The sequence below is a fragment of the Nilaparvata lugens genome, chromosome 6, assembly GCF_014356525.2.
Source record: "Nilaparvata lugens isolate BPH chromosome 6, ASM1435652v1, whole genome shotgun sequence".
In the NCBI taxonomy this organism is placed as follows: Eukaryota; Metazoa; Arthropoda; class Insecta; order Hemiptera; family Delphacidae; genus Nilaparvata; species Nilaparvata lugens.
The window spans coordinates 3,729,532-3,755,851 of record NC_052509.1 but is presented as its reverse complement, the minus strand read 5'-3'; the positions used below and the strand labels follow the sequence as shown (position 1 = coordinate 3,755,851).

The following is a 26,320-nucleotide window of genomic DNA, read 5'->3' as shown; positions in this document are numbered from 1 at the left end:
CGCAACTTTTACTGTTATCTCAAGCCGATTACTGTTGATTATTGTCGAATTTTACTGTTTTTTTAGGGGTGAGAGTGTATGAACGGCACAATATGAGAGACTACCAGTGTCACACAGCTTCACGGGAAAGAATTACATGAACTATCGGCTTGAGATAACAGTAAGAGTTGCGACATAAACGCCCTATACCATGGGATATCTACTTATGCTATTGTTTCTCTATGCTAATACCTCAATTATTGATTTAATGACTAATACCTCATTTGATGAGTTCTATAAAATATGGGACAAATTGAAATGAAAATTTAATAATATAATAATTATTATTATTACCTATTTGTTACAAGTTATAATTAAAACAGAATTATCGTTGATTACAATTAAAAGCACCCGTACAAAATCAATTAAAGTATCTAATAGAGTGATCCTAACAATGTAAAAACTGTACAATATATATACAGGTTTGAAAGTTAGTATTTATAGTCTATTTCAATTAAAGAACAAACAAGAATTTGATATACAATAGTATACTACTAATAACAAGAACAGTATACAAGTTTTATGAAATCAAGTAAATTCACATTACTGATTGATAAGGGACAAGTGAAATATAGAAATGGAAAATATGACTTGAATGTTGACACTTCAATAGATGATTCAATATGGAACTGGTTTCACTTGTTACAACATAATCATTCTCAATTAATTATTATGCTAAAGTGAGGTCAAATGGTGCTATAATAACAGTGGATAAAGATAGAAGAATAGCGATGCCAATTCTCTTCATTAATTAATTATATTTCTACACTGTCAAAAACATAATTGGCATCGTTGTGGACCTAGAAAAGGATAGTACCACCGGCTTTGTCGAATGATAGACAAGGATAGCAAAACCAAATTTGATCAAATACTGTCATTATAACGTGGACCTCACTTTAGGGATGCAGGCTAGCTTTGTAATTGTACACAAGGTTCAATAATGGTGTAACAACCTGAACTAGTATTTCGAGCTATTAATGGATTTGTTTCAGTGAAATCATTGAAGTCTTGTTATTCATTACATACGGCACTTCTACAATATTACACCTCCAGTTACTACAAAGTTAAAATTTGAGGTGATTCATCAAAACTTATTAAAATTTTTCTTAGTGAAACCATTTCGTTCCAATAAATTTGTAAAGTTATGACACAATATCACCATAGTTATGAAAACTTTATAGGTAAATTGTCTTTACCATTTCTACTTCCTGTTTTCATAAATATTGTATATTGTATAATATTCTACACAAGAGAAAAGAATGTATCAAACAACAATGAATGAAATAATACATCCAAATTAAAATGTATGAAGAATATACATTGATAAATAACTGATATTTTGTACCTATTGAACAAGGCATGATACAAACTTTGTAAAATGATTGCAAATTTCATATGACTTATATCAATACGACTAATGCCCATACTTTTGCATTTGAATGTCTAACTAGATAAAATTTAATTTGTTGTTTCAGTATAGACTAGGAGAAAGAATTATTGATACTGTTCATACACTGTAATGCTGTGATCAAACAATTGATTCACATCAATCAATCAATCAATATTAATCACAATATTGTGGATAGCATAATCAACAGTGAGACATTATGTTGCACCAATTGAAAAGGAAATGGAACTAGGATAGAAGATATCAGAAGACCACAGTATAGACCCAATAGATTACACTGTAAGGCGGGATGCACACCGGAGAAACGCATTTCGTGAAGCCCCCTTTCATGAAACTTGTTTCATGCAATCCGTTTCACTCGCGCATGCATACAAAAGAAACGTTCCCTGCTTAATCTTATCAGTCGATTGCGAGCAACTTTCGTTTCACGTTTCCTCAAACTTTTTTCACGAAACGCGTTTCTCCGGTGTGCACCCCGCCTAATGTGATTTACAATACTTGTTACACTGTTAGCAAACAAAATTTATGTATTTTAGTATAAGTTTCTAGCCAGGAAGACTGGGTCCTGACTTATGAGAGATTTTTTGAGAAAAAATATGCTGTGTAACTATTGCATGTTCAATAAATTTTTAAACTTTTTATATTTTTTGAAAGATTAGAAATTGCAGTAAGTTGCACGGTTTATTACAGTATAAATCTGTTCAATTCAACTATTTAAACCACATATCAACTTCCTGACACGATAAAATACATATTTGTTATGAAATTTTTGATCGATTATGTATTGGAATGAATAAATTTGAATTACAAACGAAACTCCAGGTTAGTATTTTGTTACGCGTTGTCATATTCTATAGACATTTCATTTTTGATGTAGATTTCACAAACATTTTAATCATTATGAGCCCCAAGTCCTAAAACAATGGATATCACATGAAGTCAAGTAAAACGAATTCTCCTTTTAATATTAACTTTGTTTAAGTTTCATAGTCAATCTTTTACAGGAGTTGAGTCAGATTCAACGAGACGAAGAACAGAATTGTTTCGAGCTCGAAGGCAATGGATCTAATAATGCAGTCTTCATAAATTACTTTACCATTTAATACTATTTCAGTATCAGTTAATCCCATTTGATTCATTTTGAATTCGGTAAAAATTCCTGCATTAGGAACAGAATTTAACCCCTAAAAAGAATATTTTTTTATTTCATGTTGTACCAATGAATTGCTTCATAATTCTTGTGTTAATCTTCTTCTAAAAGTCCTTATGAACTATTCCTCAATTTCAAAAATCCTTTATAAAGTACTTTGCAATTCCGAGAAAAGTCCTTATGATCTACTTGGCGATTTCGAGAAGTATTTGCAAACTACTTCACAATAACCAGAAGAGTCTTCAAAAACAATACATTCCCGATTCTTTACAAACTACTCCAAGCTTTTGATTTCGGTAATAAATGTGTACAGTTCATACTTCACCTTTCCATCACGAGTTACCTAGGCCCAATAAACCATCTCCAATGAACAATGTTAACAAAATTTAATTCAAACTCTAGATCCACAGTTTAAAATTGGTTCAAGTTTTGAATCAACAGTTTAAACAAAGATCTTACGGTACTGTGAATATTTCGTTTTTGCTCAGATCGTACTGTTTAAATTTGTTAACCGTCAGTCTAAGTGAGGATCTTACGGGTAAAAGTTGATTCGAACTATTAACACTTACTTCAAATTAGGAATCGCACTGTTTAGTTTGGCTCAAACTGTACATCCACAGTTTAAACTAAGATTGAGTTTGGTTTAAGCTGTGAATTCTTTGTTTAGACTAGTACATTAAGGGTTAAAGCTGGTTTAGACAGTAAATCCTCAGTTGCTCAGTTCAAATCAAGATTTCACTGTGTTAAGTTGGCTCGAACTGTAAATACAAACTTTGAACTAGGATCTTAATAGTAACTATTAAATTCGGAGTTAAAAGTGAGTTTTTAAACTGTGGATCCAAAGGGCCAGACCACATTGCCTACAGATTTATCTCGTATATTTTTTCTCGTCATGTACCAAACGGTAGGTGCAAAACGTTAAGCTTTTTATTGAACTGATGTAGATGTAAAAATAAGCCTGAAAATATGAAGAAAAGATAAAAATGAAGAGTTTTTTTCAAGCGTTTGTTCGGGCGCCAACCCAATCATCCAATCGGAGAGCTTCCTGCCCTGACAAATCTAAAAACGCTTGGAAAAACGCTTAAAGCTGCGTTTTCAGCTGATGAAAAGTGAAATGCGCGTGTTTGTGACTTTCAAGTCTGTGTGCAGCTCAATATGGTCTGGCCCAAAGTTTGAAGTAAGATCTTACTGTTTCAGCTAGTAAATTCGGAGTGAAAAATGAGTTTTTCATATTGAGCCTAGTCAAAAATCTGTTTCGAACTCCACAGACCATTAGAGCTCCACTAGGAAGTGACCGCTAGTTATTAGTAATGGAACTAGTATATTCAAAGTTGGAAGTGAGTTTTTTAACTGTAGATCCAGAGTTAGCTAGTAAATTCGGAGTGAAAAATGAGTTTTTCATACTGACCCTAGTCAGAAACCTGTTTCAAACTCCACAGACCATCAGAACTCCACTAGGAGGTGACCGCTAGTTATTAGTAACTAGTAAATTCGAAGTTGATTGTGAGTTTTCAAACTGAAGATCCATAGTTTGAAGTAAGATATTACTGTTTCAGCTAGTAAATTCGGAGTAAAAATGAGTTTTTCAAACTGAGCCTAGTAAAAAAACTGTTTCGAACTCCACATACCATCAGAACTCCACTAGGAGGTGACCGCTAGTTATTAGTAACTAGTAAATTCGAAGTTTTCAAACTGTAGATCCAAAGTTTGAAGTAAGATCTTACCGTTTCAGTTCGTAAATTCGGAGTGTTCAGTGAATTTTCCATACGGACCCTAGTTAGAACTGCTGAGACCGTCAGACCTCGACTAGGAGGTGACCACCAGCGGTCTGAAGGCGGGATCGGGGGTGGCGGAGGCGGCAGCCGCCGGCGACCGCCCTCAGGAGGCGGGAGGCGGCATGAATGGGAAGAGATGGAGCGGCGAAGAGCGGTCGTCCAGCGAAGGATGCTCCGAGTAGTAGTGCGGCGAGCTCAGGTAGTCCAGGATGCGTCTAGGCAGAGGAAGCTCGCCGATCAAGTCGCGACGCACCACTTTTAGTATCACGAATCTGAAACGCAGCAGAAAATTCAGTATCAACGATCTGCAACCCAACAATCATGTGGAAATTAACAGTTTATTAAGAAGTTCAGGTGTAGGTTGTGTCCACATCATAAGCTCTATGTTTGCAAAGTTTGGAAAGGATGATGATGATGAGAGGTATGTGGACGAACAGTTTAGGTGGGTTTCGAACCACCTCGAAGCGACTCATGAATAAGATGATATTCAGCGAAATCTATTTCTAAAATGGTCATTCGTTAAACGGCTTCGGTTAACCTAACTTCTTATTTGAGGGCCATACTGGTGGCCACATTTTGGCTGCTGGTTGGACGAGCCTAACGACGGTAATCAAAACGTGGCTGTCTTAAAACAATGGAGTGAGCAACTGCATGGCGGACTGACTGTGTGACCGTCCTGGCTGCCTAGTCTAAAAGGGACTCGAGTTATTTGATGTAGAAAAACTTAGGAATTTTCTCTTTTCATTGGTATACAGAATAATAATTTTGAATGAATACTTTGATAATTATGGGTTTATAAAAGCCTATGTATCTTCTGTAGTACTCTTGCATTTGATTTGTTCATAGCTCCTTGGTAAGAGCCAGTATGGGCCGGCTTCCGAGCTAAGGATTTAGCTAAGTCCGTGACTTCAGACAGCTGGAGTCAGAAAATTGGCTTTCCAAAACGGGGCGTAGTCGCAGCTTTTATAACAGTAGTCGTAGTTTTTATTTATTCATTTCTATGATTGGAAACGTTTTTCCTTGACGAAATTAGACATTCCTAAATAATTCAAAATAGCTGAAACTTTACACTATTTTCTCTTTATTTTATTTTGTGTTCAATTTTCTAGTTTTTCGAAATTTAATTCAAACGTGACTATGACAATGACTGCGACTACGGCCCGTTTTGGAGAACCAATTTTCTGACTCCAGCTGTTTAAAGTCTAGGACTTAGCTAAATCCCGAGCTCGGAAACCGGCCCTGAGTATTTCTATATACAGTGGAGTTTTGAGTCAGTCTCTGGAATATCCAAGAAGTTTTTAGACCTCTGCAACACTTATAGAGGTCTGAAGACTCATCTGCAACAATTCAACTTCTCTAATGAATTGATCTGCCACTAACTACTCCATTATTGGTAAGTTATGACAAGAGCTGATGTTTCAGAGGTGTAAAGACTCCCAGGGAGGTATACAAGACATCGACTGAAAGCTCCATCGTATTTAGAAATACCAGTATGAGTATGAGGAAGAATTTATGCATAATGAAATCAAGCACCAGGTGACCCAAACTGAGTAGATCGACTTCAAAGTTTATGAAGGGTCTACAATTCTAATGAAAACTAAATAGTTTGGAATGAATGTTACATGATGAATAAGTTCATTTTACGTTTATTAATATGGTTTTTATTTGTTGAACAAATTTTCAAGTAATATGAATTTTTGAAACTCGATGAATCTTTTATGGTAGTCCTGTCCTATGTACTTCATTCATCATTGTGATTAGACCGTACCTGCACATTCCATATCTGTAAAATATTCTCGGAGAGAATACATGAACGTGTTATTTTCGAGCTCAAAGTTTGAGTGGTTTTATCCTTTTTTTGTGAATTTGAAGTTTGTTTCATGTTTTTACGAAAGTTTTATTATCAATCCATCCTAATTTAAAATTATTTGTTTTATTCTAGTTTATATTTTCAGATTGTGATTTGGTGTTGAAATTGAAATGGATATAACCTATATATAATATTTGAACAATTTCGAACTAAATTAGGAAGTTTTGGGCAATAGTCTGTTTTTTCTTTTCGTTTGTGCTAACCTAATAAATAAATAAATTAGAAAAGTATGAATAGGGGATGTGTCTATTGAGGTGGCGTACCTGCACATATGCTGCAAACTCTGGACCTGCTTGAATCTTGAGACAGGGTGCAGCAGCTGCACCCGCATTGGCCCGTGGATGGGTCGCCGGTGCAGGAAGAACAGGTAGCGGTCACCACGCGAGTGCTCCACCGCGTTCTCTATGAACTCCACTATGGTGCGACTCTTGAACTTTGTGCAGCTGCCGAAACTGAAGTTACCTGCAAACAAAAAGACTCATGTAGAAATAATACAACGACAACAGTCTCATGTATTTGTGTTTTAAAATAGTTTTCTTGATTTTAAAATTTATAAAATAGAAACTCAGGAAGTGAAAGTGCAAATTTTTAGTGAAAAAACATGAAAAACCCAAGACATAACCTATAAACTTGAGTGTTGATAGGAAATGACATTGGGTAATACGACAAGGCAGAACATCCGAAAGGATCTCTCTGCCAATAAAAGTCATAAGAATAATAATAATAATAATAGTCTCATGTAGAATGATGACTTGGTCAATCCATGTAAAAATTCCATTAAAACCATCAGCACTGGTTAAATGGGCACTTGCCGAAGATGAAGTTGCAAGGAAATGCCAACGATTTCACATAGAAAAATATTTAATACATGTCAAGGATTGGTTCAATTCAAGAATAATGTCCAATAGATGTCAAGATGTCAAGATTCAATTCAATCTGTCAGCATTTGTCGAATGAGACGCTGCTGAATGTGAAGTTGCCTGAAAACGTCAACAATCTCATGTGGAATAATTTCTAATGAAATAAATGTTTTAATGTTTGTATGGAGTTTTAGAAATAATGTAGCCCTGTTCAAGTATTGTTGATGAATCACGATATTAATAATATAGTTATGTTATGACTGATGTGGTAATTCTCCTTTATGAACTAAAACATGACCTATTAGGAATTGTCAACCACGGATTATTTTTTTTAATTTTTCAAAACGACTGTAAAGCTTTGTGGAATGAAACAGCGGTTGGCAACGTTAATCTCTCTCTCTACATTCATCGTTTCAATAATAAATTTATTACAATATCATTAACTTTTTGAGTTTCTACATCAATTGAGCATCTACAAATTTGTTATAATGACTCTAAAAATTAATTGGTTACATTGATAACCCACATTCTGAGTTCGTGGATTGATCAAGTAACTCAAAATTCTGCTATGTTCGCTCTGAAAAAAAATTGATCTATGATCTGAAGTTATGGAAAATTGTAGCTCGGAAATCATTCTATGCCTTTCAACTATTCGGCTTTTAAAGAAATAATAGTTCTGAGGAAGCTATTGTCTCCTCTGAATTCGCGTGTATTGCCAGAACGTATGCTAATTTCTGTAGTTTTGCACTGTATTATTTTATTCTTTATTGATTGATATAATAAGTATACATCATATAAATGATAGGGAGAGGTAAAATACGGTAACCTTGTGCTATTCCTCTCCCCAATTTAGATATTATGGTTGTTATTTTTTCTTAGGGAAAAACATATAGCTTGATTTATCTATTCAGTATTCACTTTACAAATGCATTGTTGATTTGCAGTGTATTTTTTTCCTAGATGAAAATAGTTAATTTATTAGCTAATTCATTATTTAGTTTACCTTGATCATGTTCTATTCTGACATGCCGAACGACGCCGTTCAACTTGAAAGTGAGAGAGAAGATGTAGTGATCGTCGCTGCTGTCTCTCACTATGAATGAGCCGTCCGGCTCGTTCGACAAAATCTTCTCCGCTGTTTCACCAGATATTGGTCCCCAATACCAGCCATACTGCCACAACAAACAAAATTATTAGAGTGGGATATAAATTAAGTATATAATCATTTTCACTGCAACACAGAGAGCTGAAATCCAGAGAAGTTTTGAACCACTCACTAGTTGGCTTGAACTTGAACCATAAATGATCTTTCATGATCTATTACAAACTGCGATGTTTCATCGCGCTTTTCAATACTAGATTGTGTCAAGACAAACACTAGCCTTAGAGTAGTCAATTGAGTGTTGAAAAGCAAAAATATAAATTTAACCATGTGATCCACGGATCAACTTTATTTGATCAAATACCGTTGTAAAAATTGTTAAGTGTATGACTTCTTGAAATCCTCCAGAGACAATTTGTTTTCTAGAATTACTTGACATACACTATTCTATTCTATCACATACTTGCACTAGTGTGTGCACACCTCATAGAATTACCTTTTACTGTAGTACCTGTGGTTTGTCTATGATTTTACTGAATAATATTGGCCCTACTTATTCAATTTACACAATAATAACATACACTGACATAATATAAACACTCAGGGTCAGTTGCATGATATCTGATTGAATTTAACACTGAAAATGACGTCATAACAGCCAGATTAATTTATTGGTTCTTGTTGCATTGGTAATGCTTATTTAATTTTATCACAAATAATAAAATTATTGGGAGAGAAAAACAGACTCAGCCCAAAAATGTTGCTTTCATTAATTGAATGAAAAAGACTAAGAAATTGTCAAAAAACCACAGATTTTTTGATACTTAGAAACTTGATACTTTAGTGTCTCAATAAATCTGTAATTTTTTGACAATTTCTTAGTCTTTTTCATTCAATTACTTGATACTTTCCAAGTATCAATAAATCTGTGTTTTTTGACAATTTCTTAGTCTTTTTCATTCAATTAATGAAAGCAACACTTTTAGTCTGAGTCTGTTGTTCTAAGAAGATTAAAAGAAATTGTCAAAAAACACAGATTTATTGATACTTAGAAACATGATACTTTCTAAGTATCAATAAATCTGTGTTTTTTGACAATTTCTTAGTCTTTTTCATTCAATTAATGAAAGCAACACTTTTAGTCTGAGTCTGTTGTTCTAAGAAGATTAAAAGAAATTGTCAAAAAACACAGATTTATTGATACTTAGAAACATGATACTTTCTAAGTATCAATAAATCTGTGTTTTTTACAATTTCTTAGTCTTTTTCATTCAATATGAATAATTACCACAATATTGACTTCTCAACTACATAAAAAGTGAAAGTAGCTTTCATTTATTTTAATAAATAACATGTTTTAGATCAATAACACGTCAAATAAAAACAGTTGGATTTTCGTACAACTGGTCGTTAAGATCTATTAGAAGTGATGTATATCCTACATCACACTGCAATGAAGTAATTGAAACAGCGCTACTCACATCTTTCACCTTCTCAATACTGGACGCAAAGTCCATATTCGCCTCCTCTGTCTCCTCCTCTTCCGCCGCCCCGTTTCCTCCCTCCCCCTCACCACGTTCCCCTTCCGCCACCACCTCCACTACTTCCCCCTCCCCATCTCCCCCTGCAGGCAGCGGCGGCAGCGCGCGTTTCGTGAACGACGACGAAGGAATCGCTGAGCGGTTTCCGCCTACGCCGCCGCCGCGCGGCACATCCAGCACTAAAACCGCGTCGGTTGGCGGCTCCGCGACTACCGACCGACTCCGAAATCGGAACAGATTGCACAAAGTCTGTTTAAGCGTGTAGGAGAAACTGTTTTTATTGGGGGACGACGTTTTCTTCGATTTCACACTACTCACATTATTGTTAATAATTTTGTTATTGTTGTTATTAATATTCACACAGTTATCTTCTGACTCGCTGCGCGGTTTTAGCTTGCTGCGGTGTTTCCGCCGCAGGCCGCGGGTTGCGTGCGGCTGCGGCTGTGTCTGCGGCACAATGGCGTCGTGCGGCACCGCGTATAGGTCGGAGAGGAATTGTCGCACCTCCTGCAGCGTCATGTGGATGGGTTCGCAGGGCGTTCGGTGTGTGCGCGCCTTACCGGATGTGCCCGGCACACTGTGCCGCTTGCTGGTGTCGGCTAAGGCCGGTTGCATACCGCACAGATCGCTCACAAGGTCACCATCAAGGTCATTGTCGACGGTGTGTCGTCGTTTCTTGCGGTTCGGCCTGCAACAATACAAACAAATTATAAATATTATAATTTTGTTAAGGAGTTTCGTTACAGTTTATCAGACAGAGAGATCACCATTTAGTGAAATAGTAAACGTAATTTCCAATTGTTTTTTTTGGAAACTGTTATAATTATTATTGTGCAGTTTATTCTTTTATTATTCCTTATTGATTGATACAATAAATACATCATCAAAATGATAGGGAGAGAAAAAAATAAGGTAACTTTGGGCTACTCCCACTGCGCGAAAACCACTGGGTTTTTGACCTGACAAACCGTCCCTCACTTATATCAGTGATTAGTTTTTGTTATTGAGGACAGATTTTTGTGTTTCTGTTAGTGCTAAACCGGATTTTATATTGTAAAACTCTGTTTTCTGGTTATTTTTATTATTTTTGATTTTCATTTTTTATTACTTATGGTAACTTTAAAGGACCTTTTTCTGTTCAATGATGCTCCTGTAATGCGGACGTGACATTGTTATCAAGGTCATTTGCATGCAGTGTTTTATTTCGTACAATGTATTTTTTAATTTCTATGATTATGTATGTATATTTCAATTATTGAAAATATTTTCTAGTGATTCTGTATTTTGTATTTTGGCGAAATGAAGTTTCTTTCTACTCCTCTCCCAAATTTATATAAGGTTACACATGGTCCGAAATAGGCCAAGTCTTGTAGTTCTTCACTTCAGAAAATTTCACAGTCCTTAATTATTTTCACAAAGTAGATTTTTAAATTTAGATGCTTCAAAACCAAACATAGAAGAAATATTTCAAATTATCAACACTAAAATAGAAAATATTAACATATTAAAGGAATAAATTTGCAGGGACAAAAAAACAAACTTAATATTCTAAAAGCTATTCTAATATTATGTGTATTCTTTAATGAATTCATAGATAAACAAATTCTAATCATCAACCGCAAAATCCAAAGAATGAGATATTCAAAGTCTGCATGTGACAGGTTTTGATAGCTTGAGAAGGCAAATTGATTAACTTACACAAACACAACACAAATAATTATAGTATTTATGCCTAATTGATGAGCGCGTTTTTTCGATCACCTGTATGCATTATTATGTATCTCATGTTAATACTCAGTTGAAATTATAATTACAATGGTTGCGGTGACCAGAATAGGGACAGACAGCAACTAACGGTAGAACATGCATACCATGCACAGCCTTCTAAAATTTTTGAGTCATCACAGCTGTGAACAACGTGAAACGCTTCGAGCAAATTTTTTGAGGTTAGGTTTTTGTTTCTTTATTTTTGATATTTTTTCTTCACTGCTTTATTTGAGGATAAATTATTTTTCAATCATTATTATTTTTAATTTTCCAGTGGCTTATTTTTTGTTATTGGTAGATTATTTTATGTTTATTATTGTTTGTTGTTTATTGTTATTGAAGGGGCGGATTCAAGGATCCAAAAGTTCAAAGAACCCCACACGTCAACCGAAGCTTATTGTGTTCCCAAGTAGTATGTTAGTTAGGCAAACCAATACCTATGTCCTTTACAAGAACCACGAGTTTTCCCCTAGCCTATACTAACATTCCATTCATCACCTGGTTGCAATCCTTGTCGCAATCCAGTGTGATATGCTTGGCAGTCTCTTCAGACTGATTAGTCCTCGTGACCTACATGAGTTCCACTCCTGGCCTTCTTTGTAGGTCCTTCCGCTGAGAGAGGGGACGCCAAACAACCTCTAGGGCGCCCGGCGCCCGGCCACCCTCGACTCAGCCTCTTGACCCACATTTGTGCCTGGAGTTTCGCCCATCTCTGGTCTCTTGGGATTTTCTTTTTGCCCCCCCGAAACTGCCCTGATGGGGCAGATCCCGTAGGTTTGAAGGCAAGGCAACTTCTGGAGTTGCCTTGAGGTCCATTTTAGTCGCCTCCTACGACAAGCATGGATACTGTAGGTGAATTCTGGCTTTCAACACATTCTTGAGTACGATGATTGACTCAAAGCTTCTCCAACCCACAGAGGGCTTAATTTATGTTGAAAGACTCTCAATGATGAAGAAAATGTGTTTGTGTTTATGTAAACATGACATGCAGGTTCTACATGCATGTTCTACAGTCATGTATGTAGAGCCTGCATGTCCTACCCGTTAGTGGCCAGCCTCATGTCTAGCACGACAAATTCAATAATTCAGCTAAAATTTAATTCTAGATTATAAGTGAAAAAACCAATGGCATAAGATGTGGAGTGCCATGGAGAAAAATGAACGTTTGCTTGAATTTGAAGGTTGAAGGAATCCTGATTGCACTGACCGATGATGACGTTTGGGCCTGCGTGGACACGGCGTGTACGGCCGCATGAGTGAATCAACAGGCAGCGTGTAGATGTCGCTGTCATCGTAGGCTGTCAACACGTCGTGCGACATCGCTGACGTGATGAAACTCGAATCGTCCGCCTTCAATCAAAAACAACACGAATTAATACCATTTTGCCCCTAGACAAATACAAAACTATGGTAAAGAGTATTATTAGTACCCTCTTTTCGACACTTGAATGGGAAAAAGAAAAAAATGAAAAAGTGTAGGCTACTAGCAGTTCCATGTAATAAAACTTTCAAGAAGTCTTAGTCATTTTTTCAAAAATTAATTTATTTGCCACAAAATAATACAGATTAATAAAATAAATATTCTAAATTAAAAAAAAATTATATTGAAAAAATATACGAATATTTTGAACATGGAAAATGAGTGACTCATACTATAGTAAAATATACTTTAAACTGTTGTCATAAGCTGAAAGGTTATGAATGTTGCTATATTATATGAGGAATGCTGACATTTAAATTAATCTGACTATATAGAGTCCATTATGAGTTATATGTAGCACCAAAGTCTCATTCCAAACAAATGAGTCAATTTTTTACAATCTACTCATTTAAAAATCATATTAGCGGCAATATTCAATTAACAAAAAACATCTTACTTTATATTATTAGCCTAAGATTACTTCCATACTAAAATAAATAATGGAAGGTAATGCATTCAATTTTTATTGCCAAAATTAAACAACGTAATAAATCAAAGGTTAATAAATCAAAATCTTATCACAAGAAAATAAAAATAAAAATCTGGTGTGGTACACTCACACAACTTTACTTGCTCATTGAACTGGGAGCCTCATTCTTAAACGACAATAATTTAGAGAAAAAATCTGGTGTGGTACACTCACACAACTTTCCTTGCTCATATTTGAAACTACGATCAGACTTTTGTATATGTGTATATATGATTGTTTTCAGAGTACTTTTTACTTTGTGTAAATTGTGAAATTCGATGATTTATTTTAGTCGTCATTTTTTTAAAGTCGTCAAAACAGCTGTTCTACAGATGAAATATCTCGACTATGTGTTCTTTTTATGAACTGCTCTACCTACCTACCTCATGCACGAGAAGGAGGTTACAAAGTCCATTTCTCAAGGATGGGTTGGACCCCCCATTAGTTTCCCAGAAAGGAGACTCATGCCAGTTAATGGAGCTGATAAATAGCTATACAGAGTATGAATTTGAAAAAAATCGGTCAAGTTATTTCGAGAAAACCGTGAAAAACATGGTTTTTTAGTAAGTATCCGCCATTTTTTCCGCCATTTTGAATTCAATGTTATTGAATTACTTATTGTCAGATCCTAATGCTATAAGGACCTTAAGTTTAAAATTTCAAGACAATCGGTTGATTAGGAATGGAGTTATCGTGTTCACAGACATACACACACACACACACACACACACACACCACACACACACACACACACACACAGACCAACACCCAAAAATCATGTTTTTGGATTCAGGGGACCTTGAAACGTATAGAAAACTTGAAATTGGGGTACCTTAATTTTTTGTGGAAAGCAATACTTTCCTCACCTATGGTAGTAGGGCAAGGAAAGTAAAAATGGAATATAGAAAATGTTTTTATTGCTGTTGTGCTATTATGATTTGCTATCTGATTAACAAAGCCTTTTCAATTTCTTTCTCAATCTAGATTTTGTACTTGTTTCTCCATGTTGTTGAAGCCTTCTGAGTTCTCTTGAATTTTCTTCTGTAGTAACTTATGTGAATTTTTGTAAATAGAGTACTTATATGAATCGATGAACGTATTTGTTGGGAGAGAACATAGAGAAGGTTTATTTTAGTTTATATTGTTAGAATAACCACGCTTTAATTATTATTTCAAATCCTGTGAGAGATCTACTACTTCAGCCACATAGGATTGTTCCACACCGCGAGACCTTGACTTATAAGGTGCAAAAATGTAGAAAGGTGAGGCAAGTTGTCAATTCAATTCTGTTAGTGACAATAAATCATTGTTGATTATTGAACTGACCTTGTTAGCAGCTGGGACCGACAGCGAATTGTGCGACGATGAAAGTCGTGAAGACGACGACAGCGACTGTCGCGACGCGGGTCGCCGCGACATGGAGGTGGGTGGTGTCGCATACAGGGTGTCGCGCGACTGAGGCGTGTCGCGTCGCGGCGGCGTGACACTGGTGCTGGTCATGACAGAGCGCGACATCGCCTCCTCAACTATGGTCTCCACAAGCTGCGCGGCCAGCTCTCGAACGCACTCTGAGATGTCCGTGTCGTCTGCACTTTCCGGCTCGTCCTGAGGAAACAAAATACAGTATTCGATTTTATTAATTAGATTCAGATTTGAATAAGTTGAGATTAAATTATACATTTGATTTGATTTTGATTTCAGTCATATAGTCTTCATCTATATTATCTAACTAGCTTGCCCGGCGAACTTCGAACCGCCAAAAAGTCAATGTATCTCATGTGACACTTGACATTATTTGGTGAAACATGACATTTATCTGACAATTAATATTTTCATTTACATATAAATACGGACTTCCTATGTGCTTAGTCTTGCAGCATTTATTATTATTATTATTATAGTTTTGATGTGTGAAGCCACAAATTCTGAGAGGTGCTCAAGTGGCATATAACATGTCATTTATAGAATGGAGTCACATGAATGCTCTAAAACACTCCTCAATGGTATAAGGACAAGCCTCTACCAGTGTCCTAATTATCTTTGAAACAAATAACTTATAGCTGCTACACAGCCTTATATCCTCAGGAATGCAATTAAAACACTTGAGTCCTGAATAATACGGTCCCTTTTCGAGAAGAGTCAGTCTATGGATAGGGAACTGGAATAATCCTGTATTTTTACCTCGTGTTTCATAAGTATGACAAATTCGGTTAGCATTAAAAATATTTTTGTTTTTGAACACAAACGAAACAGCTTCAAGGAAGTATATCGCTGGAACTGTAAGTAGTCGGAGTGCCTTGAATATGGTCTTACAGGAGAAAGATGGACCCACTCCCCCAAAATCCGAAGTGCTTTTTTCTGCATTTTTAAGTTTGTCCGAAAACATATTCATATCAATCAATTGGTAGTAATATCTATCAGTGAAGTGATGAATTGAAAAAAAAATAGATGGGTTGAATCAGTGTTTCAAAGATGAATTTAAAGCGTTCATAATGGTTGATTGTCCAGGGAATATGCGATATACGTTGAATCACACAGAATTCCATATTCATTCCATCTTCCATTTTGGGATGAATATAGGCTAAGCTAAATTTCAGCTAAAGTAGCTTATTCTGTCATTCTTCAGTAATTAATGAATGCAATATGAACAACTCTCTTTCATGAGATGAATAATTTTTTCCAACGTTTACCAGTTTCTCAATGATAGGGGAGTAATAATTTTTTTTATAGGTCTTCTAAGGAACCATTATCTACAGCTGGTACCAATCAACTAAACTTCAACTCCAAACTACCGTATAAATACCAGTATACAATTTATTTGTTTATTACAGCTTGTAACTTTAGATGCTGAATCATATTATCACAACATGATCTTGAATCATGATCATCTTTCCGTTCTTCGGTAGCCGTTCAAAAACATAGGTCTGTAAAATGGATTAATAAATAATTATTAGCCCCCCTATTAAAATTTCTGGTCAGAAACCATCCCCAATATTCACACAACATATTCCCAAAGTTTCATGCCGTTCTGTAAAGTAGTTTTCAAGTCTATAGGGAACAAACAAACAAACTAACAAACACACATTCATTTTAGGTATATAGATATTACCTATTGCCTAACATGACAATGTTGGAAGAGAAAGAAAGCTAAATTTATACAAGAGTCAATGAGAACTCTTGAAAAGAGAAAAGTTGAAAAAGTAACAAAGCACTCGACAATTTCCTTGCATAAAAATGTTAGTCTGCAGTAGAGCTATGACTGACAATCATTTAAGGTTCAAGTCCTAAAACAATTGAAAACACTAGCCTCGTGGCTGAAGTCATCGCAGTTGGTGCACATAGCCAATAATTCATAAGATTTGATGATTCACTGGATTTTTATGTTGTATGAATGTTATGACGGCAGATGAATGTATAGGCAACTATATTACTTTTACGATGTATATCTAATGAATGTGTGGGTTATGTGCTCCAGACGCGCCGACTCTAAAGCCTAGGTTTCTCTGAACCACGCAGCGTTATTGCGTGATGCGTCATCAGTGATACACGGAAATCACGCGTGCGTGATAAAAAAAGCTGGTGTTTTCTCTAGCACCAACCTCGCAGCGCGCGATCATATTTTCAGTCATAGAAAACATAGATGTATGACACGTTGCTGTAGTTTTGTTGCTGGACGAAGAGGATAATGAAGAAAAACCACTAATGAATTTTGTAAATGAAAACTAATACTGTCCATCAGAGTAAAGTCTGTCCTGTCTTGTTGTGTCGGCGAGATATCGGTGTGAAAACAGCTAATGGCTGATTTGGCTGTTTGTTTTGGTGTATTGACAATGCTATTGGATTCAATTGGATTCAATGCAACATTGGATTCCATAGTTAAAGTTGTATTATATAATAACCAGTGTCGTATCCAGGGGGGATATGGGGATGTATTGTGAAATTTGGCAAAATTATGAAAAATTGAAAAAATAGTGAATGAATAAAGTTGAAACTAAGCCTCTACTATGATGTTGAAGTATGTATAAAAATTTGAGCTGAAATTATAGTTTGCTATCTATTAATGAGTTGGCCTATTCGGGTTACTAAAACATTATTATTTTTGAAACAATTGGATTACTAGTGAAATTCCATTCCATTCTATTTGTTATTAAATAAAAGAAACATAGGCCTATGACATTTTCAAAGGGAAGTCGAAATAATAATTTCAATTTCAATTTAATTTATTGCCAATTGGAATATTTCTAGAAATATTACAAACTCTTTATAATATGACATATTATTAAAAATATAATTAAATAAACATAATTATTCGTACATATATTAATTTTATTCAATTAAAATAAAATATAAAATCTAGGCATCACCAGCAAAAAGAAAATCTTTGCCCGCTGGTGAGAGTTGCATAACAGTAAAAGAAAAACATAATATTTCGAAATAATGCAGAAAATTTAGGCCAAATTGAACAAAAAAAACCTTGAATGAAATTTTATTTTTTAGTCGAAATCGCACTAATTTGAAGATATATCAACATTTTCCGGGGGGAGAGCCCACAGAACCACTTTTTGTGGAGGATATTCAATACCCCCACGCCCCCCCGGTGACCCCCCAAAGTTTATGTTCTTCCTACGTCAATGTTATGATCCCCCCATGATTTTTTTCTGGATACGCCACTGTTAACAACACGTCTTCTTATCACTAGTAGACGGTGGAATGAAGGAGGTGGAATGGCGACTTCTGGCAAATAACTACTGCGTGCCACGCAAAAGTCTGGGATCCCAGACTTGAGTGCGTCGCGCACAGGGATCACGCATTGCTGAATTGGCGGGAATCACAGAGAATTGCGCGCGAGAAGTCAGAGAAAACACTTCCTCAGCAATAGCTGCAGCAGACTTTAGCGTGATTTCGTCATCGCGCATCCCGCATCACGCAATGACGCTGCGTGGTTCAGAGAAACCTAGGCTTAAGTCACGTGGCTTCTGCTGCGAGGCTGGAGTCGTCGTGAAGGAATTTCACCTCAACATACAATACATGATAATCCCCAATCATATTTTCAATTTACAATTGATAGTCCAATGTTGAACCTATTGATTTTTAGTATAATTGGAATAAAAGTATCAAAAAATAATTAGGCTATCATAATCGTCATGATGTGAATACAATAGAAGACGAAATTTTCAAGAAACAGAAGAAAATGTGAAATTATGAATTGTTTTCAAGTGGGATTTACACGAGATAGAAAACATTTCTTTAGTAATTTCTTACCACAATATCACATAAGTTAGTACTAAGCTGCGTTTACACCAAAGTTATTAGCAAAATGTTTATTTCTCCGTCATTATAGATTCTATTAGACTGAACATAACTCATCATATACATGATGAACATGTGTTTGTCAAGTTCCATTCAATCTAATAGAATCTATAAGGGCGAAAAATAAACATTTTGTTAATAATTTTGGTGTATACGCAGCTTTAGTCTATAAATAAATTATTCACCATTACCAGCCTACTCAACTTCATAAAAAATTACAACAGTTGATAATTAAACTTTAAGGAATTTCACCCCAACATACAATAAATGATAATCTCCAATTTGAATTTACAATTGATAGTCTACTGTTGAACCTATTGTTTCTTAGTATAATGGGAATAAAAGTATCAAATCATAATCGCCATAATGTGAATACAATAGAGGAAGACGAAATTTTCAAGAAACGAGAGAAAAAGTGACATCATGAATTAGTTTCAAGTGGGATTTACACGAGATGGAAAACATTTCTCAAGTAATTTCTTACCAAAATATCACATAAGTTATGTGACAACACATTTCATAGCTGAAATTGACAGATAGCGAGCAGCGATTACTATCGATAAGATAAGGTGCCAGCCAGCTATTATTTCAACTCACGCAGCTTTAATATAATAAAGATTCTATCTGAATTCTGTGATATTATAAATGTGAATCTCTATGTAAAATTATATTTTTAATAACTGTATCCTCTCTCGGAAAGGTGTTCTTTGAAGTTCCCTGCTGATCCATGATTTTATTTAGTTTTGTGGAGTTTTTTGTTTTTGTCTTTTGCAATTGAGGGTGCTTACCCCTCACCATAACTTTCGGGAAGTATCGGCATTATCTCTAGTTGTAACGGTACTCTCTCCCGGCAACTTGGAAGGAGTCCAGCTGTTTTTCGTTCTAATCTCTCGTTGTCGATTGGAGTGCGCGGTTGAACTTGGCTGTGATTATTATTGTGATACATTAGAAAAGTAAGCCGTGATGTATTAGTGCGTGCGATATGAAAAGAGTGAGGCCAAAAGCCTGAAGTACCTGCTCTACCGACTGAGGCATATCTATCCAGGGACCAAAAGCTTAAAAGCCGGTGAGTCCGTTCCTTTATTAAACATTAAGTTACAAAGGACCCTTAGGTGGAGTCAGGTTCCACAGTTAGTATTAGTCTACAAATAAATTCTTCATTAGCCTACTCAACTTCAACAAAAATTCACAACAGTTGATCAACTAACAAAGGATCATCTGAACTCTACTTATTTCAAGTTATTTTTTAGAAAAAATACCTGGAATTCAAGGGGCGGATCGATAGGCTCAATACCGACTGGCTTTCCTTTCTTGACGGTGTCAAAATGATCGAAGAGCTCCAGTGAGTCATGGTGCGAAGAGAACGACTTCCGATCATCTTCACTTTCAATCAACTGAAAGCAAACAATTTGAATTTAAATTAACTGAAATCAAAAAATGCGACAGAGAAATTAGACTAGGCAGGACTCAGACAAATAGAATTATTACATAGCTCACCTACTGGGTATCCACTTTTAGTGTAGATGAGTTTTAACCTAGTTTAAACTTACTGGACTTATTAAATTTCATAAATTATAATATAAATGATATGTTATAGCCTACTCATAGGTTTTTCTGCTAGAAATTTCGAAACACTGATACTTTATGGAAAGAAGGGGAACATTTCTTTTAGGACGTTCTGATACGACATGCTTCACTTCAAACTGATAAAAAGAGTTTTTCAACTTTTTATTTATAGAAATTTTCACAGGATTATTAAAAATAAATACTAGTTTTAAAGACTTTCAGAGTTTTATTGATTTCTTAGATTATTAGATTATCAAGAATCAATGGAATAACACTTCATACACAGATCACAGGAAACAGTCACAGAAATACCTGGGAGTTACTATGGACTCTTTTCTGCGCTGGGATCATCATCTCAATGAATTATGCGGGAGACTGAGGAAGACCATCTACAGATTCAGGATTCTGAGGACACTGGTCGACAAGGGATGTCTAAGAGTTGTCTACTTCTCTCTAGCACAGTCCCTCATGCTGTATGGGATTGTGGGATGGGGAGGTGCAAGCTTCTTGCACATTGAACCGCTCCTCAGGGTGCAGAAGCTGATCATGAGGGTCATCAACCAGAAGCCTCCACGCTATGCATCAGACCAGCTATTCAATGAGTTTGACGTGATGGATGCAAGACAGCTTTACTCCAAGGAGATACTATGCAGATTACACAAGAACCCAACAACATTTCAAACTAGAAACCACAACCACAACACCAGATACAGGAATCTTCTCATCACCAGTGTTGCAAGGAAGGCACTATACCAGAGACATTTCAATCATTTAGCACCAAAATTATATAATCTACTTCCTGCAAGCTTTAAACAGATTAATCTTCCTTGAAAGTTCAAAGCAATAGTACACAATTGGTTGATGAGCAAAGGAAGACAGAACATTATTTCAAATAACAACTAACCACCTAATGACTTACTAAACACTGACTAATTGATAATAGCCTACACACAAAAAAACTAACAAAACCTACTCTAGAACATGGTACGCCATAGTGGAGTAGGTCAATTTCCACACAGAAAAACTAAACAAGTAGAGAACACATTATAAGAATCTTTTGTAACTAACTATTGTATGTAATATTGTAATTTATCTAATATTTTTTTAATTGATGTTGTAGTTTTAGTTTTTTGGGAAATAAACATTTATTATTTATTTTATTTATTCTCAAGAAGAGCATGTATTTTTGGAGCTGCACAGGTTTTTCAATTAGTTTGTTGAAGTAATCTTCGACCAGCTTCTTGCTGAATAAATTTTGTCATAGTAGTGAAGATATGACATTAAAGTTATCAAGATGACATAATAAGATGCGCAGTTTAGGGCATGGACACACAGAAGGCGATCTGCGATATGGTAGGTTTTAGGAGGATTTAGATATAGATACCATTCAGATCGCAGATCACTCACTGTGTGTTCAAGATGTTAAAATTACTCAAAATTTATCTCACCATCACTTATCAGAAGTTGTAAGGTCTCTTCAGCAATGTTTGCAATCTTTCTCTGCAAGCCCTCACATTTATTCATAGATCCTAAAACATTTTGTATTAAGTATCCATACGCTGAAGATTCTAAAGACAAGGACTTGAATAACAACTTATTGTATTTAAAGAACCATGGAATTTTCCCTCTTCTTCCTTTTCCACTACTCTTCACCCTTCAATTATGTACATTTATACCCTCTACCTGAATATTAAAAGGAAACACATAGTTGGCAAGATAGCCACGAGTTCCACCTTCATTCAATTCAGAAAAACCCACCATGGAGTCTGATATTCTTGTATTTGTCTTTGATATTTGTATTTTGGTTTCTTATAAGACTGTACTGAATTCTCATTTTATTTTAAAAGAACTTCAATTTATTCTGAGTATACAGTTTAAGTGATTAACTAGCCTCCATTGTGAACTGCCAATTGCTGTTGCTACTTGAAAGCGAATCACTGGTGAGCAGGAGGCCACTATCTTCGCTGGACAGCCCCGACCAAGCTGAGCACACTGGCGGCGAATCCATTACTCTGCCATTGTTATGGAATTGTTTCGGTTTTGCACTTCACACATTCTGAAATCATGAAAAAGAATCCAACTTTCAAATAGCCTCATAAAAATAGCTTGACATGCTGGATGGAGATGTGAGGAAGGTACATAGACCCTCGAAAAATCTAGTCTGAACGTCACAAACCTAAAATGTGAAAGTGTTGGAGCTTGGACTAGAGGGTTTCTGAACTTTACAGTTGGATTAATACCTTAATACCTTCAGCTTCATCCATTACCCACAATTGTGGGATCGATGGCGTCAAAAAATCAAAACACGTACAAACACATGAAAAAAAAACTGTAACAGTTCAGATGGCAGTGATCCAGTGCTCATGCTCTCAATAAAAATTCAAATTATCACTCATAAATTCGTTCACACTGTAGTATGCCTTTGCACACAGTAGCTTCCGGACGGTTCTCCTGAAGGCGGCCTCATCCAATTGATTCACACTATTAGGCAGCTTGTTGTAGAATTTCAGGGCTGAAATCCTGTAACTGGCCTGTGATCGGTGGAGGCGTCTCCTGGGGATATCCAACAGCTCACTGCGCCTGGTGTTGTGGCGGTGGATGTCACTACGGGCAGCTAGAGTATGCTGTATCTTCTTGACATACACCAAGCACAGGAGGATGTAATGGCTGAAGACAGTCAGTACACCAAGGCGAGCAAAGATGGGCTTGCAGTGGGCAAGATGATCGCTGCCTGTTATAATTCTTATAGCCCTCTTTTGCAGTCTCAGCACATCAGCAGCCCCCGCTGAATGACCCCACAGAAGCAAGCCATAGGTAATGTGGCAATGGAAGAGCGCATGATACATCATTATCAGGTACTTCTCAGTCACCAGGCCCCTCATCTTGAGCAGCAGAAAGCAAATGCGGGAGAGTCGACTGGTTACTTGCTGTATATGACTGTTCCAGCTGAGTTTGCTGTCCAAGACAAAACCCAGCAGCTTCACTGGATTCTGAGGGTCACGCGGCTCACGTGACAAGCTGCAGATGATCCTTTGGGTCTTGTCCTCATTCAGCTGGAATCGATTAGCCAGGAACCATGAAGTGGCAGACTGAAGATGCTCCGCAGATGCCTCCAAAACCCGCTCAAGCTCAGCACCCGATGACAGTAGAGATGCATCATCCGCGAACATCAGAGAGGAACCGTGGTCGTCGAGGTCATTTATCATGACAAGAAACAGTGTAGGCCCCAGCACCGATCCCTGAGGAACACCAAAAGTTACCGGAAGTGTCCGGGAGTCAGCACCACTGAGGGAGACAAGCTGAGTCCTTCCAGAAAGGTAAGAGCCCAAGATGGAAAGGGCAGAGTCTCTAAGACCATAAAAGCTCAGCTTTCTAAGAAGAATGCCATGGTCCACACAGTCAAAGGCTCGGCTCAGATCACAAAGAGCAAGAGCAAGAGACTCACCATCCTCGAAGGCAGCATCAATCCGCTCAGCCACATGGTCGACTGCACCCACTGTTGATCTCCCAACTCGGAAACCAAACTGCATGTTGGAGAACAGGCCATTCTCCTCGAAAAAGGCCTCCAGCTGAGGCTTTATCACTGCCTCAATCACCTTGCCAAAGACAGGAGTTATGGAGATTGGCCTGAAGCTACGAAGGTTCTCACGATCACCCTTCTTGAAGACTGGGACAGTTCTTGATGTTTTCAAGAAATCAGGAAAATTTCCAGACCTCAAGCACTCATTGACAGATGCAGAGAGAGGAACTGCAATGGCATCAACAACCTCTCGAAGCATGCTCACAGACATGCCAAACACATCTGAACTTTTTGAGGGTTTGAAAGAGCGTATGATCCTCCTCAAGGCAGCTGGTGTGGTGGGGCGAAAGAAGGAGAGATGCTCCTGTCCCGGCTGGATTCTTCCTTCCAACAGATCAATTGGATCAATGGCAGTATCAGGCAGGGAATCCACTATATCCTGAACCGAACCCACAAAGAAGCCATTAAAATCATCCGGGCTTGCAAAGTCGATCTTTTTCCGTGGCATGGATCTGTTTGTATTTATCACATCCCAGGCAGCTTTGCATTGGTTAGGTGCATCCTCAATCTGTCGCTCAGTTGCCAACCTCTTAGCCAGCTCGATCCTCCTCTTGTAGAATTGTTTAAAGTTTCTATATCTAGCAGAGCTGTCAGCATCACCATCCTCACATCGGTTCTTGAGAGCGAGCATGAGTCCCTTAAGTCTGGCCAGATCATCAGTATACCACTCCCTGTGGCCATCCAGATGTCTAGGTCTCCTCCTTAGTGCCTGGGGGAGGTGAGGCCTGACAATCTCAGGAAAAAAGAAATAGAATCTGTCACGAAAATATTGAAAAAAAGCTGCAAACAACTCAGTACCACCTGAGGAGAGGAAAATATCATTCCAGGGTGTACTGGACAAGATACCTCTGACATTTTCAAGGGCCGATTCATGCACAGGTCTCGTTCGAAAAATGTAATCAGCATGCCAGGTAGAAGAGGGCGCTACACGTGCCTCAGCCGCCTTCGGGAGGATGCAAGCAGTACTCAAAGCAGAGTGGTCATCCCCATGCAACTCTATCACATTTGTGCTGCAAAATTCAGATTGAAGGCTAACTGCAACGTTGTCAAGGCAAGCTCTTCCTCTTGTAGGTTTAGTGCAGGTGATATACATTCCATAACATTTTAGCAATTCAATAACAGATCTTGTTTTTGGGGCATCACTGATAAAATCAACATTGAAATCACCAGCAATCAGAATTTCAGAATCATATTTCTTGGTTAAAAATATCAATAGCCGTTCAAAAAGTTCACAAAAATGCACAAAATTCCCACTAAGTGAGTGATACAAAGACACAATAATAACACGTAATTTAGGCACTGAAATGGCAACCACTTCATTAAGTTATGAGTAGCCTACAGCTTTTTTGAACATCACAGTTAGGTTTAGTTATTAGGAGTTTTTTAATTTCACAGGTAATGAATTCAGTCACATGCAGAGGAAGATATTTGTGAAAAATATGTAGAAGACAAGAAAAGCAACTAATTTTATCTAGCTAGGTTAGGGCAAAAACTTCATTTTTAAATTCATGATCACTATAACTCAAATAAGTTTCTTTACGAAGGTATTACCTCTGGCTTACATTTAAAACAATGAAAACAAGTGACTAATTTGACTTCATCATCTTTATCAATAATGATAAACCAATCACAGTCATTCAAATTTAATCATTTTTAGCCTCGTACAATATTTTTATTTTACAGAATGCAGCAGCAATTTTTTTAATAGACTCGAAACTGAGAAAGATTCAAAAGTTATATTGATTATTTTTTAACGATGAATGTAATTAGAAAACGAAAGCATAATATAGCTATTATAAATAAAGTTCAGGATCCCAGCAAACAAACCCTCAACGTTTGCAGTCTAGGCTAGGCTACCAAACTTACTTCTAGAATCATCAGTTTCAAGCATTTTTAAATAAGTGGTTACACCTCAACTTTTTTGAATAGTTTTGAATCTATTGTTATTAGTCATATTTATAACATTAAAACACAATAATCACTAAAGTTGTTCACAAAATTCACTTCACTGACACAGTAAAAACATTCTTTCTTTCTCGTCTGCTCTGCATTCTGCTTCGATGACCCTTCTATCACTGCCATCGGAATTTGTTCGGTATCTATTACAATGCCATCTAATCTTCATTCTCTTTTCAACTTAACAAAGTTGATAACTTGAATAGAACATCATTTTTCAATAATAAAAAATTATTCTAATGTATCATCTATTGTTGAATTGATTTCTGATAAATTTCCAAGAATCCCATTTCTGATGAAGATTCAAATTTGAACAGATACATAAATTTTAGTTTCCTCTGTTAAGGATGAATATATTCTCCCTCTTCTTTTTTTAACAATATAGAATTAAGAGTTATAAATAAATTTCAATTTACTTTTTATAATTAATTATAAGACAAATAAAAT

The 26,320-nt window shown here is 36.5% G+C and overlaps 1 protein-coding gene across 1 annotated transcript; it reads right to left on the bottom strand.

The window, feature by feature from the left end:
• Window positions 1–2,186: 2,186 nt before the first annotated feature.
• On the bottom strand, window positions 2,187–25,995 carry LOC111054243. The gene is made up of 9 exons (XM_039429957.1): window positions 25,784–25,995; window positions 22,229–22,393; window positions 20,031–20,165; window positions 14,788–15,066; window positions 12,720–12,862; window positions 9,686–10,433; window positions 8,106–8,274; window positions 6,506–6,704; window positions 2,187–4,644 (listed from the first exon to the last, which is right to left on the bottom strand). Exons 2-9 carry the CDS (start codon window positions 22,343–22,345, stop codon window positions 4,476–4,478), a joined length of 1,959 nt encoding a protein of 652 aa, XP_039285891.1. The 5' UTR covers window positions 22,346–22,393; window positions 25,784–25,995; the 3' UTR covers window positions 2,187–4,475.
• Between the last annotated feature and the right edge of the window lie 325 nt (window positions 25,996–26,320).

Bases quoted from the DNA above. Each gene is read 5' to 3' on its own strand.
- LOC111054243 (XM_039429957.1), bottom strand. From the start codon at position 22,345: ATGGATTCGCCGCCAGTGTGCTCAGCTTGGTCGGGGCTGTCCAGCGAA. The intron at 15,067-20,030 runs GTATTTTTTCTA...TTGTTTCCTCAG, and splicing joins ATCCGCCCCTTGAATTCCAG to GACGAGCCGGAAAGTGCAGA. The intron at 4,645-6,505 runs GTACGCCACCTC...GCTGCGTTTCAG, and splicing joins AGTTTGCAGCATATGTGCAG to ATTCGTGATACTAAAAGTGG.